Genomic DNA, 13577 nt, shown 5'->3' with positions numbered 1-13577 from the left:
ATTATTCTAGGCTCCAACAATGTATTCTCAAAGCAGTGACATACATTTGTTGAAATCAATTCCTGGGGATTTACTGGCATTAGTAGGCTGAACTGCCGAACTCTGTGGATTTGTGTCTAATGGCCACCAACCATATCCCTTGTTCGTCGCAGTCAATGCATGCTCTTCTACAGAGTGGGGCCTGTAACTCAGTCGTCTGTACAGGTGCCACTGTTAATGAGGGGAGATTTTGACTGCATTTGACTGCCTGCGACTGCAAAGGTGTGCTAATTAACACAGCAGCATTCCTGACTGTGGTGCATTTCTCCATGATGTGCATGGAGTCAAAATGGCAGAGCAATGTAGCAAAGTAGGTGATGCTTGAGACCTGAGCCTTTATCTGCAGATTTCATCATTCAGAGTCATTGCAAGGATACTTCTGTGGTTTGTGGGATGGCGATGTGAATATTAAGTGTACAGAATGCCTCATTCTGCATGCATCATTTATCATTTTTGAACTGTATTAGTTTATTAGTCACAGCCTTAAAATACATTGTGCATTATGCACACGTGGCATGAGCAGCCTCACAAATATTAAAATATTTATCACCAGTCCAAATTAGCATTTAATCAGCTGTTTTGTGTGTTTTAAAAGTTCACCGGAATTATATTAGCATTGTTTTGGTCACCTTGATATAAGTTTTGAACTTTATTGCTGCTTTTTATATCTGATGTTTTGGATATCTAACTTTTTATTTTATTTTGATCAGTATTTAATAGTTTTTCTGAGAAATTCAATTCTCTCCTCTTTTATATGCCACATCAGCGTTTGTATTTTTCCCCCCGTAGTCTTCATACTTTCTAATGCATAGATGTTCATAGTCGACGAAGACAGTTCAGATACTCCTTTATTGAAAACAAAAAGTTTTTTTTGTATGTGCAATGTATATTTTGATGTAAAAATATATATTTTTATTTTTATAAAGTATATATTAGGGGTGGTCCGAGCCGCTTTTTTGCCTCAGATATTGATTCCAATACCTGGGATTCAGTTTTAGATGATACCAAGTACCAATCCGATACTAAAACAATCATTTTGAAGTTGAAGACTGGGATCATTCTTTTGAGTAAAAAGTATCAGTCTTGACTTAAACCTTATTTTCCTAACTTTGGAAAGCAGAATACAGACACAAATATAGTGAATTATTTATGAAATAATTTTGCACCAGTGCAACAACTGTAAATAAACCAATAGCTTCAATGGCTTGGTAGACATTAGACTTGGTAGACTGCCTCCTTCATTAATGACTCATGATTTTGTAAAGTATGACTCATACATTCATGAAAAACATGTAATATATTTATAAATGCATACTGTATAATTAAAAGACATTTATTTTAAATTGTAAGCACATTTTTTTCATTGAAGCAGCTACATATGATAGGACAGAAGAAGAAAGGTTTTTAATATTGCACAAAAGTATTGTAATATAAAAGGCTCCAATACAGAGCGGCACAGAACGCTTATGCACATCCCATGTGCAGAATGATGCGCTCGAGTCACGGCATGCAGCGGCAGCACTTCGCATTGAATAGTTCAAAGCACAAAGGGAAGTGATATTGATGCATAGTGTAATATAGCTATACAATAGTTTGATCCTTTTCTTTTAACACATTTCAGTTACTGTGTGCGTGAAGAACAGTTATAGTGCTCTCTACTCCCAGTCAGTGTTGTGATCTAACAGACACCTGGGAGACAGTAACATTTGAAATGGCAATAAACTCCAGCCAGTTAAAGTCAATTTATGCAAAACCATAGACCTTTGTCTACAGATCAAGTATAATAAGAGGAACATTGAAACATCTTGGAGAGAGTTTTATCGTGACTGTCTTAATCAAATGGGACACACATTTGGAATGACTTTATGGTGCTTTATAATGTTTTATGTTTTTGTGCCTTTTGTGTGGTAGACTTTAACAATAACGCAGAATAGTATATGCACAATATCAGGTTTGGATCTGTCTCGTCTGGCTGAGTATATATTTAAGGTAGTGTGAGTATTTACCATGGTCGCATTTTCTGTTTTACTAGTTAAATGGTTCTCATGTAGTCTAGTTTAAGGTCATACATTTTAACCTTCAGATACTGGATCACATCGCATTTACATTTATGCATTTGACCGACAGCCTTATCCAAAAGTATGATTTTACTATATATTTGACCATTAAATGCTTATTTGCCTGCTGCCTGTTTTTGCTGCTGCCTGTCTGACGTTGCTTTTGGGATGTTTGGTGGTTGCCTGTTAGTTGCAACATGCAGCAGTTTCAGTTTGTCGATGCAGTATATTTCTGCAGTTTGGATGCTGAGGAGTCCACTGTGCATAGATTTGATTTAATTTAATTAACAAGCGCCCAAAGGCACTCATTTCCTGCATGTGAACGAAGAGGATGCTAAATTGGAATTTGAAGTTTGCACTTCATACATCTGGATCAGAGGATCCCATCCTCATGCTGGGAAAAATCTTTTAAATTAGAGGGTCATGACTCACCTTTATGGAAATGACAGAACGATGAAAAAAGTGTCTGTCTCATAGAACTGGCCTCATAGACATCTCATTTATCAGATTTCAGAGGCTTGTGCTTGCTTTCCACTATTATAGAGGAATTTCAATGAGGGCGCCCGAGAGAGATATTTTTAAACTGAGATTCGTTTGAATAATATGTGGGATATTACCTCCCCTGTTGCCTTATTTCCAGTCGTGTTGTCATTTACACAATACAACGTTCTATAGAGAGTTGATGGGTTATGCCGCCTGACCGTGTACATATGTGACGGGATGAGCCTCATGCTTTTGCTGCCATTTTAAACCTGAGAGGGCAGTGTGCCTAAAACATAAAGTTGTTTGTGAGTGAAGGGTGCAGCCACAGATGGGAAAAAGAGCCCCTGTCACACACTGACGATGACTGAGGCCTGTTTACAATGCAGACTAGGTGGAGAGGGGGAAGGGTAGAGGTAGATAGGAAGGGTTATTCTACCCTCAGGAGAATAGGAATTTCTTGTGAACCAATCCCCCATTTGGCTGGCAGTTGTGAAAACAATTCCGCTGCATTTACTCAGTTTGCGGCTCGGATTACTGTTGTGTGAGTCAGCTGCAGGGTGCAGGCCGGAGGTAGGAGGTGGGCCAGACGGCTTGGCCGGTCTGTGCAGCTCAGTGTTTTTTTTTCCTCTTTTTTTTTTTTTTTTTTTGGGTTTTGTCTGCAGATCAGCGTCTGTTCTGGAGCTTCTCTCCAAAGAGAAACGCTGCCTGCTTGAATGTGCTAATTAAAATGACATTGGTTCCAGCTGGAGTGGTTCTAACTATTGAAGTGTCGGCGCGCTTCAGAAGCGATCGCTCATATCCTGACAGTGTCGGGCAATATAATGATCCCCTCTCTTGCTCTTCTCTGCAGGTTTCGTTTTTGAGTGACACCAACAAAAACAGTGATCTGAGGGAGCCCCTTCGTTCTCACCACAACGGATCGTCACCCCTCCTTCGCCGCAGCCGCCGACACTCGACCTGCCACCATGACGTCGGAGCTGGAGAGCAGCTTGACCTCCATGGACTGGCTGCCGCAGCTGACCATGCGGGCGGCCATTCAGAAAGCAGACGCCCAGAACACTCACGGGCCGGGCATGGCTAAGAAGAGTGCCCTGCTGGACCCCAACACCACACTGGACCAGGAAGAGGTGCAGCAACACAAGGACGGCAAACCACCGTATAGCTACGCCAGCCTCATCACGTTTGCCATCAACAGCTCGCCAAAGAAGAAAATGACACTGAGCGAGATCTACCAGTGGATCTGTGACAATTTCCCCTATTACAGGGAAGCCGGCAGCGGGTGGAAGGTAAGGGGCGAAACGCTGACTGTAAGCGTCAGTTAATTTGTCATTATTTGCTTTCTGCCCGTCAGAGACATTTGCATGCACATGACTGACGTCCCTCCACTTAAATTCAATCAGTGTACCAAATCAGCCCTGAATTTAGTCAGAGGAGACTGCCAAGGTTAATGTGTGAAATTATTCTCATTTCTTATGCTGTCAAGACTTTTTTTTCTGCTTTTCCTCGCCAAGGAACATTTCAAAAATATCAAAGCAACAGCCACGCTGCTATTTTGCAAAGCGCCGTTCGGATCTGTTTATGACCATTAATATTTGACACAGTATCTTGTCTCTCTAGACACAAGAAAATAAAGGCTCTTTTTGCAGACACAAGTGTGAGAAGGAAGTGTGTTGATATTCACCCAGCCAGATCCAGCCACACAAGCCATAGAGGAAAAAAACTCCCTTTCATGGCTTGTATTATTCATGCCAGATGCCTTGATAGAAGTCCATTATGTTGGAGAGAGCCATTGCTGTGTCACCATCTCAAGGAGCATATGATATACAGAGATGAAGCCGTGCTGATTGCCTTTTAAAGAGCGGAGATGGAAATTGATATTAGAATGAGCTTTCCAATCAGTTGACATTTATTGGCAATAGAATCGGTAGCACAGCTTTATTGCAGACAGACAAGATGTATGTGGTTCATATCCGTGCGAGACGCGGCCCTGTTCGCGCTTGTGTGTGTGTTTGCGTGTGTGTGTGTCTGTCTATCTGTTGGTGAGCATATTTTTACACCCACCACCCTATTTTGCTCTGCTGTGAAACGGATATTTATGTCCATGTAGACATGAGAGCAACACATGATTTTGCAAGTTTAAAAATCACCTTAAAATGTTTATAGATGCAGTTTTTACTTGATAACTTAAATCAAAATAACAGATCAAACGTGGCTTTATAAATTCCCACCCCTTTTGTTGTCTGTGAGTTATAGAACAGGATATTTGTATATTTATCAATGCAATTTCTTAGTTTTCTTCCCTTCAGAAGCACAATGCTGTTTCCACTGAAAATATTTGTGTTTGCAGATATCTTGGTTGTCTTTGAGGGTCGTCGGTGTGGTGCTTTTACTCATTAAGACAACCCTTTTTATCCTCTTGCAAGAGACGTGCTCACATTTTGTGCCTTTCTTTTCCCCCAATCCCCCCTCCCCCTGTACACATTTTGCACGGTGGACAGACATAACATAAATGGATTTCTGCGTTTTTCACTGAATTCACTGAAATCGCTGTACAAGGTTGCTGCCCTGACACGTTTACTGGGAGACGGCTTTCCATTTTGCTGGAATGTAGCCTTTTTTCTCAAGCATCGTGGAAAGAGGAGACCCACCGCTGTTCTCAATGATGGCCGTTAATTGCCACATTCCATCTCTATATCATGTATTTTTACAGCTATTATATTAAAGATATAGCAATCTATCAATTTACAAAGGGCCTAATATACATTCTGTAGTGTGTTAGCGTTCTTATAAACAAAGAAATGGCAAGTTAGATAAATGGATGTGGTTCTGTTCTGTTTTGATTTTTAATTTATAGAAATCTTTAGGTTGAAGATATAGCTCAAATCAAATACCGGACAGTTTCTGTGAAAGTGCTATGCATTTAGATGCATAGTGTGAGACAGACTGAGGTGCTATGCTGCTGTCCTACTATGTGATGTGGAAAATGGCTTTCAGGATATTGCAGCAAAAGCGCATCTCATAGGCGGAAGATCATGTACTGATGGGAAAACGGAGCTATGAAGTTGGTGTTAAGAATTGTATAACAGCAATACGAGTGTTGCTTTTAATAGGCAGGAGAGCGCGAATCTCACTCCGACCGCCGTCGACTATTATTTTAGAGAGATCCTTTGTCTCTGAAGTGCGCGCTGCTATATTTGTGAGTTTGCACATATACTGAGCGTGGCTGGGGTGAATGTAGGTCTGTGTGCAGTCATCGCCCTCCATCTCTCCACAACCCCCCTGAGATGTCGGCAGCAGGAATTTACGACCCAGCGCACGCACACGTCTGTTCTCTATGATAATTCTAGCTGTGCCGGAGAGATGAGACCAGGCTAATCCAGGCGGCGGCAACTCATTTAGTCATCTCAATAGAACTCCATTAGCCAACGCTTTTAAGAAATATCAATAAGTGCTGTCAATAAGAATAGATAATTCATCAAGGTCAAAAAATATTAATGCAGTATTAGGGGAGACAGATATGCCGTTTCAGATTAATTTTAAGCACATTCAGTTACGGTAGAGTTGAATTGTCACCAAGGTAGGAACTTAACTTTTTTGTGTGTGTGTGTGGTTGGTGGCAGAATTTTAAGTCTCTTGTTTTGTTTAGTTTTTTCACAACATTGTATTGTTTCAAATATATAAAATAACTCACTAATGTGAAATTTGACATAAGATTTCTGTTTTATAAGAACTTTTCCTTTTTTTCCATTTACACTAGCTGGGTTTCCATTCAAATGTGAAGCGAATCTTTTTAAAGTTCACAAAAAAACAACAACGAAATAAATGCAAATTAGGTGGTTCAAATGGATGACAGTACTAACCTAGTAACCAACAATAAATAAAATGTCATCAATGGAAACAGCTGATTAGGCACGTGGGATTAAATGTTCACTACGACAGAATTTTTTCAGCAAATGCTTTTACGTCTCCCATTATTCGCATTATAACAATATTTATTTCGTTTTTTTTTTTTTTTAAATCAAAAACCACCTCAAGCGAGTATGTAAAAATGAGTTGTACACTTTTTTTGTGTGTGTGAATTAAGGGATTTTAACCCCTTGCCACCCCCAGAAATGTGATGTTTCCATCACTTGTTTCTGATGCTATACTTCAAAATGCATAAAAGCAGGGTGATGGAAAAAGCTACTGTTTTTGCCTTTAAGAAATTAACTTTATTCTGATAGAATGCAAATACCAAAAGAGACAGTAAAGACATTTATGATGTTTACATGATTTCTATTTTAAATGAAGTCATCTTTTTTTGAACTATTCATCAAAGAATCTTACAAATTGTATCACAATTTCCACAAAAATGTTAAGCAGCGCAACTGCTTAAACTTTTGTTGTTTGCTTAAAGCAACATGGAGTCAGAGCGTGCAGCGCTGCACAAGTTGCATTGCTCAAAGAGAAGAGATGCTGAGTGCACAAATCCTAGTCTATCTGTCCAGTTTACTGATCATTTTTCATCACAGTTTTAAATTCCAGTTATTGTGCATGTGATACTAATTAATAGTCCTTGTGTTGTCACCTGGTAGCGAGTACAACATCAATGTTCAGAAGCAGCTAATTTAAATAAACTCCAGCAAGATAGTCATTTTATGCAGATCCACACCCTTTTATCAACAGTCTGCAGATCATGTATAATAATGGGAATATATCATCTTGGAGAGAGTTTTACCATGGTGCTTGTTGTACCCGAATGGGGCACGTTATTTGAATGCTGAACAGGAAATGATCGACAGCCGCAACGGAGGAAAAAACTATTTTAATTTTAAATATTCTTCTGTTCCTCACATTCAGCTATGGAATGGCTTTAGATGACTTGTGACCAGCAAATCATAATAATGATTGCTGAAGGATCATGTGACAATATATTTTTGACTATTTAATTATCACGCAGGCCTTATCTGAGCATGTGACTGTCTCTCTGGGTTTTGTTGACAGACAGGTATGGCACAAAAATTGTCGGCCGCCTCGTAATTCTCAATGTAGGAAAAATCCTAGTATCCCTAGTCTCTTGTAACTTTTTTGTAAGGAGCAATATTTTTAAATGCTAAAGTTAATTCAATATTTCTCTTTTTTTTGTCTCTCTCTCTTAGTATGCCGCTTTTCAAAGTCGTTTATTGCAGGCAGCATTATATCACAATCACACAGTGGTTCGACTTAAAGATCAAATTCTTGTGTATGATTTGTATTAAACAGTTCAATTATGTAGCCACCGCACAGATTCAAGGTATTGCTTAGACTGTCACCACAAGAAATAATCCCCCATCACTATTGAAAGCACTTGTCTTTGTCTGGTTCTCATAATCTCAAGTTCTCTGCATGCAAGACACATACCTCTGTGTAAAGAGAGAGCAAATGACATTAATTTGTCATCTATTGTGTTGAGAGGCTCACTGTTCCCCGTCAAACCCACTTGTCACTGATGAGATGTTTAATGCTGTCAAGATGCTTAGCACCCGGTCACCCTCTGAGTTTTAACACCAAAAACTGCGTCTGGTGAAGTGAATGCCATCGCAACCCACCTGATTTGAGTGTTCCAGCATCCTCATCCTGTTTGACCTCAGAGCATTTATATAGAAGCTGTAACGGAGTGCAACCAGGCTAAACCTCAGTTTAAAAGCATTAAATGTATGGATGTTAGAGGATTATAGAGGACCCAAGCCACACGAAAGCTCTTGTTATCCGCTGAGAATTTTCAATCTCTGTTTACACAACAGGTTTGTAATCCGGCCACAGAGCAGGCCGTAATCTGATCAGGCACTCTGAAAACGTGCGGCGCTAGCAGATGTGACAGCAAGGCCTGCTTATGATGGCTTTACCACGGCTGCTGCTCCTCAGAATACACAATGCGCTTCTGCCATTTTCTCGCCTAATTGCTCCCTTATGATTTACCAACAGTGCTTCGGGAAGGCCGTGTGACTTTTCAGGTCATCGCTCTACCCGCTTTTGAACCCCAAGTCTGTATCTCATTGTGCAGGAGACTGCTCTTCTGAAGCGCCGCTGAAAATCCAGAGCAGTTTTCGCATCTTAACCAGTTTAAATATGCTTGAAATGTTTGTTCTTGAATATCTGCTGTCGCTACCGGCATGATATTTTCCCGTTTCAACACCTGCATGCAGGCAAAAAAGTGTGCAAATGCATAATTCCTCACAAATGGCGTAGCCGTTGACACTCCAAAGCTTTTTTGGCCTGCGCAAATGGATAAATGCAGTAGGCGAGTTCTGAGTATTGCCCTGTTTAAAAACGCTGTTGGCACTCGTGGAGTGTCCGAACCTTCTTCTTTGATCTCATTATGAAATGCAAATGCTCACCAACCTAAACAGATCAAAGGTTGCACCCGCTGCTGGGCAGCCGACATAATAATGGAAGCCAGGGGCGATTGACCGTTTTTTTCCCTAATAAGTGATTTGGGGGACCGCTTCGCCGCCCCAGGGCGTTATTTACTTGCAATCCGGGAACACTATCTCTTAAGTAACTAAACAGCCCAAATCCCAGTTCCCCATGCTTTTATTTAAATGTGGAAGCACAGGTATTGCACTCGTCCTATCTCTAGACTCAGGCTTGGTATGCAGGGGTTGGAATATTAAGTTGTAAAATTGCTTCAGCGCACTCTGATTCTCAGTTTAATCCTCCAGCCAGGATCATTACCTGTTCGGGCATTTCATTTTTAAACGGCGTCCTGATATATTTTTTCCCTAGACTTCTTCCTTTTCTATAAATACAGTAATCTTCCATACATCATATTTGAAAATCGAATGCGCAATTATTAGTTCTGTGTCGTTGCATACATTTAGTACGCTGCCTCTCTCTAGCTCTCTCTGTGTTTTTAATTGTGACAGCAGCAGAAGTGGCTGTGTCGGTGGTGGGAGTGGTGGTGATTCATGCCGTAGCCAGTTTGATCCTGCTGTGTGGCTGGCTCTCATGTCAGGAAGCTCCCGCCTGGCCGCCCGCCTACCTGCCTCACCTTGCCCCATCCCACTCGTATCCCGCCGCTCACTCAGAGTAGGTGGGCAGAAAGTGTAGCGGCTCACCAGGTGAAGCTGGCAGAGAGGGCACTCGCTACGCCTCGCAAAGCAAGTTGACTTTGGCAAATGCCTTGGAAGACGTCTTCATACGTCTTGAAGCATTTTAACCAGTGTTGCTGTAACCAGTCATGATCTTTTCTTTGTGTTTTTAAAAAAGGGAATGCACTACTTTTGACTGCTTGAGTACTTGGAAGATAGATCAAACAGCTATTTGAACACTCTAGGGAGAGATTTTTAGTCTCTGTACTGTACTGTTCAAACATTTGGGGTTATGTTTTTTTTAAGTTTATTATATTTTAAAGGTTTCTAAGGCTGCATTTATTTGATCAAAACAGTCGAACAGTAATATTTTGTATATTATTTGCGTGTATAACGGTTTCCTGTTTTGAGATAAAATGTAGTTTATTCCTGTGATGGCATAGCTGAATTTTCAGCAGTCATTACTCCAGTCTTCAGTCTTACATGGTCCTTCAGAAATCATTCTAAATTGCTAATATGCTGGTTTTCACGTTTTTTACGATAGTATAGGTATACAGCTATTTTTCGTTTTGAAGTTGGATTGCTTGCAATGATATGTTTTTATTTTTTCATCTATTGAAATATACATTTCTGTTTCAGTTAGTTTCATGTTATGTGTATGCACCCATTAAAAAGATGTTTAGAGTCTGTTGCAAAAAAAGTTGCTGTCCTCCTCACACTAAAAAACCCCACACGTTATGATGTAATGATCAAGTTGTGCTATTAATGTGGTTTCATGATCAGTAACTGCTGTCAGTTTGAGAAGTCGTGCCCATGCTTATTTTATACAATACAAATACAAATAAGTACAATACAAATATTGTGAGTAAGCATTTACAGACAGCAAGAAGCCCATGATCCCTACAGTCCATGTAGGTTTATACTTCACTCACTAAACATCAATCATTTGTCCTTCATTGATTGATTCAGCCCCATCTACAGTGATAATGAGGCCTGTTACACAAAGTCAATACCTGACATGGAACATTTAATGCTGGGTGAACTTAGGTGAAATGTCAGCCTCTTTAGCTTTTCTTATTGCTTGAAAAATATCAGTTACCTTTTCATCAGACACTTAGGAGTTAAAAGTATTTGAAGATTCTGAACTGCGTTGGTGTTTTATAGCTAAAAAAAAATAAATGCTGGCCCAATAAGGTCTGCGCTCTATTTTAATTTTTTTTACTGCTTTGTATAAGGATTTCAAGGGCATGCTTTATTTTGAATATAGTCACCACTTGAGGGGTTGCTTATCCTCTCGTACCTTATTGCTCAACTTCCTGTTTTCATATTTCCATTTACGTAGGTTTTTCTCTCCTCCCCCACAGAAGTTAATTGCCATATTCTGCTTAAGACACTTGTTTTTCCTTTCTCTTTAAACCACTTTATACAAAAAAATAAAACAAATTCTTTAGCACGGTTATCATGCCTGCCTTTAAACAAGTCAGCAGCTTCCCTCATTCTGGTGAGGATGCCCAGCTCTTTATTAATTGAGTCTGGGATGACCTGAACATGGCCTCTCATTGCTGCTGTGATTTGGCCCCAAGAGAGAGGCGCTGAGCCATGATGAATTTGCGCATGCTATAAATAGAGTCTGGTCCTTGGAATCTGCCTTTAACTCCGAATCTACTCTCTGAAATCTGCTTAAGCTGGAGTAGGACTGTCTGTCGCTGCTGCAGGCATTATGCAAAGAAGAAAAAAATGAAATTGTAATTTTCATAAATGGTTGGGCAGTTCACTTTGAAAAAAGGTTTTCTTGGTCTCTGATTTTATTTAAATTAATTGTGTGTGATGGATTTTCCTCTTCTCTCTTTTAAGCCTCCTGGTCATTTTTTTGAGATAATGAATTGTCTATAATTAAAGTGGTCCAATGTTCCTATAGAACTGTTATTTAAAGGAAGTGCAGATCTTTTACATTGCAGATGTTATAGTCGATATCCCATTTCACACATACAGTCTTTACTGGTAAATTACCCATAAAAGATAAGTTGTAGATCATTTTCATGAATACCAGTTAATCAGTTCTGGCAATTTACCAATAAGGGAAGTTGTAACGTTACCAGTAAGTTAACGTTATGGTGCCGTGTGAACGCAGAATTGAGATTACAGTTCTGAGACCAGGTGATTTCCAAATGTGCTGATGTAAGAGGTCTGCTTTGGGATGAATCTTAAAGTTCTTATGGTTTTTACTTACTCTGTGCTAACGTGTCTCTGGACCGGAGCAGACTGTGTGCGTGGTGCCGCAGTTTGTGTGACATTGACGTCAAACGTCAAAGCATATTCACAGTCTGAATCGTTCCTTATCCCCTATGTGGTGTAAAATGTGCCATTCACCATGTAGAAACTAGTAACTTGTAAAAGCTAAATGTTTAGATTTCTGTAATATAAATCTCTGGTGTCCTCAAAATGTGGGGAAATACCGCCAGATCATTTATTATAGATTGTTAAATTTGCCCCTTTTTGGGTGTGAGCGTTAAAATGCAAATTAGCTGCGGCTCCCCCCATTTTTCTAGCATTCACAAAACATGAAGTGCCATTCTTACTTTGTTCTGAATATTAAGTTTGATTACGAAGCATGTTGGTTTCGACCCATCCTTTAGAAACAACTTTTTCAAAAATCCAGCGTTGTACTGACCCTTGTTGTTGAAGTAGTCATGTGTGAAATCATTTGCGCAAATATATAACATTTTACTGACGTTCTTCAAAAATGAAATTTAACCATGATGTCCATGATGTGGCTCGAATGCTCGAGTCTATGGAAACTCGTATGTTTGTTGGTACATCCAGCAGTTTTTTTGGCACAGACATTGTAATACTCTAGCTAGGTGATACAGCGAGTAAACAGAATTGGCGGCCTCTGTGCTTCTCGCTGTTGTCTATGCTAAGAGAGCAGATCATCAACAGTCATGGACAGGGTTTCCCTATTCTTATGTAGGATTAGGGGGAATTATGAAACGGTGTGTTATGAGAGATTGATAATGATTGATGGGAATTATAAAAAAAAGTATTGGGTGGATTTTTACTATTATAGGCTGGTTGTTTACACACACATCTGTGTTCAAACACCTTATAATAGTACATTTTGCATAATAGGTCCTCTTTAACGTTTGGCATAATGACATGCAAATTGGAGCATTCATGTGACTTTTTTTGGCTCATGTGCTTCTCTAAAAACAATACGTGCTCTTGTATGGGAGCATCATGAGAAATTGTGCTGCATACTGGATACACGGTTTGAAGCTTCAGTGTCATATGTAACATCACTACAGTAAGCTCCACTGCTTTTTAATAGTGCTATTCAAATAAGAGTTAGATGGATATCTTTGTCTGTTGTGCCACATCTCGCAGCTTTTTCAGTGTGTTGAGCTCAAGACCCAGCCTTCTTTTCTATTCATCAATGCTGCGGCTCTGCAATTGGATACTATTATGTGTGTCGTGTTTTCAGACGTCCGTTACTCAAAACATCAAAAAACATTTACTCTTCTCCTCATGCGGGAGAATGAAGGCAACGCTGTGACACTTCCGATGACTGACGTCACAGAAATACCCAGTATTTTGGTTCTGATGTGTAAATGGTCTCTTAATGGTAAAAAGCTTGAACGTTGTTCCTTATGTGAACAGCATTTTTGGGTATTTGCCGGTAAAGTCATTCTGGTCATTTTATGGTAATTTACCAGATTTGCTGTGTGAAAGAGGCTACTGACAGTAATGCTTATTTTTGTATTTTTCAATTATTAAAAAATATATGAATGCAATTCTTACATAATGACACCCGCACACCTTTTTAATAAGATTTATATATATATATATATATATATATATATATATATATATATATATATATATACACAAATATATCAAGTTTTGTCAAAGCTTGACAAATTACATATAGTTGATGATGATGATGGTGATA

The 13577-nt window shown here is 39.5% G+C and overlaps 1 protein-coding gene across 4 annotated transcripts in view; it reads left to right on the top strand.

The window, feature by feature from the left end:
- The window catches only part of foxj3 (forkhead box J3), a 126909-nt gene that overhangs the window by 57869 nt on the left and 55463 nt on the right, over positions 1-13577 (top strand). For all 4 annotated transcript variants that reach the window (XM_067430823.1, XM_067430821.1, XM_067430822.1 and 1 more), the window contains exon 2: positions 3430-3865. In XM_067430823.1, the coding sequence (XP_067286924.1) occupies positions 3545-3865 (321 nt within the window). In that variant the 5' untranslated portion in view covers positions 3430-3544. The remainder of the gene's footprint in view (positions 1-3429; positions 3866-13577) is intronic.

Source organism: Pseudorasbora parva, chromosome 22 (genome assembly GCF_024679245.1).
Source record: "Pseudorasbora parva isolate DD20220531a chromosome 22, ASM2467924v1, whole genome shotgun sequence".
Taxonomy (NCBI): Eukaryota; Metazoa; Chordata; class Actinopteri; order Cypriniformes; family Gobionidae; genus Pseudorasbora; species Pseudorasbora parva.
Note: the sequence above shows the minus strand (reverse complement) of the source record. Positions and strands in the feature narration are given on the sequence as shown.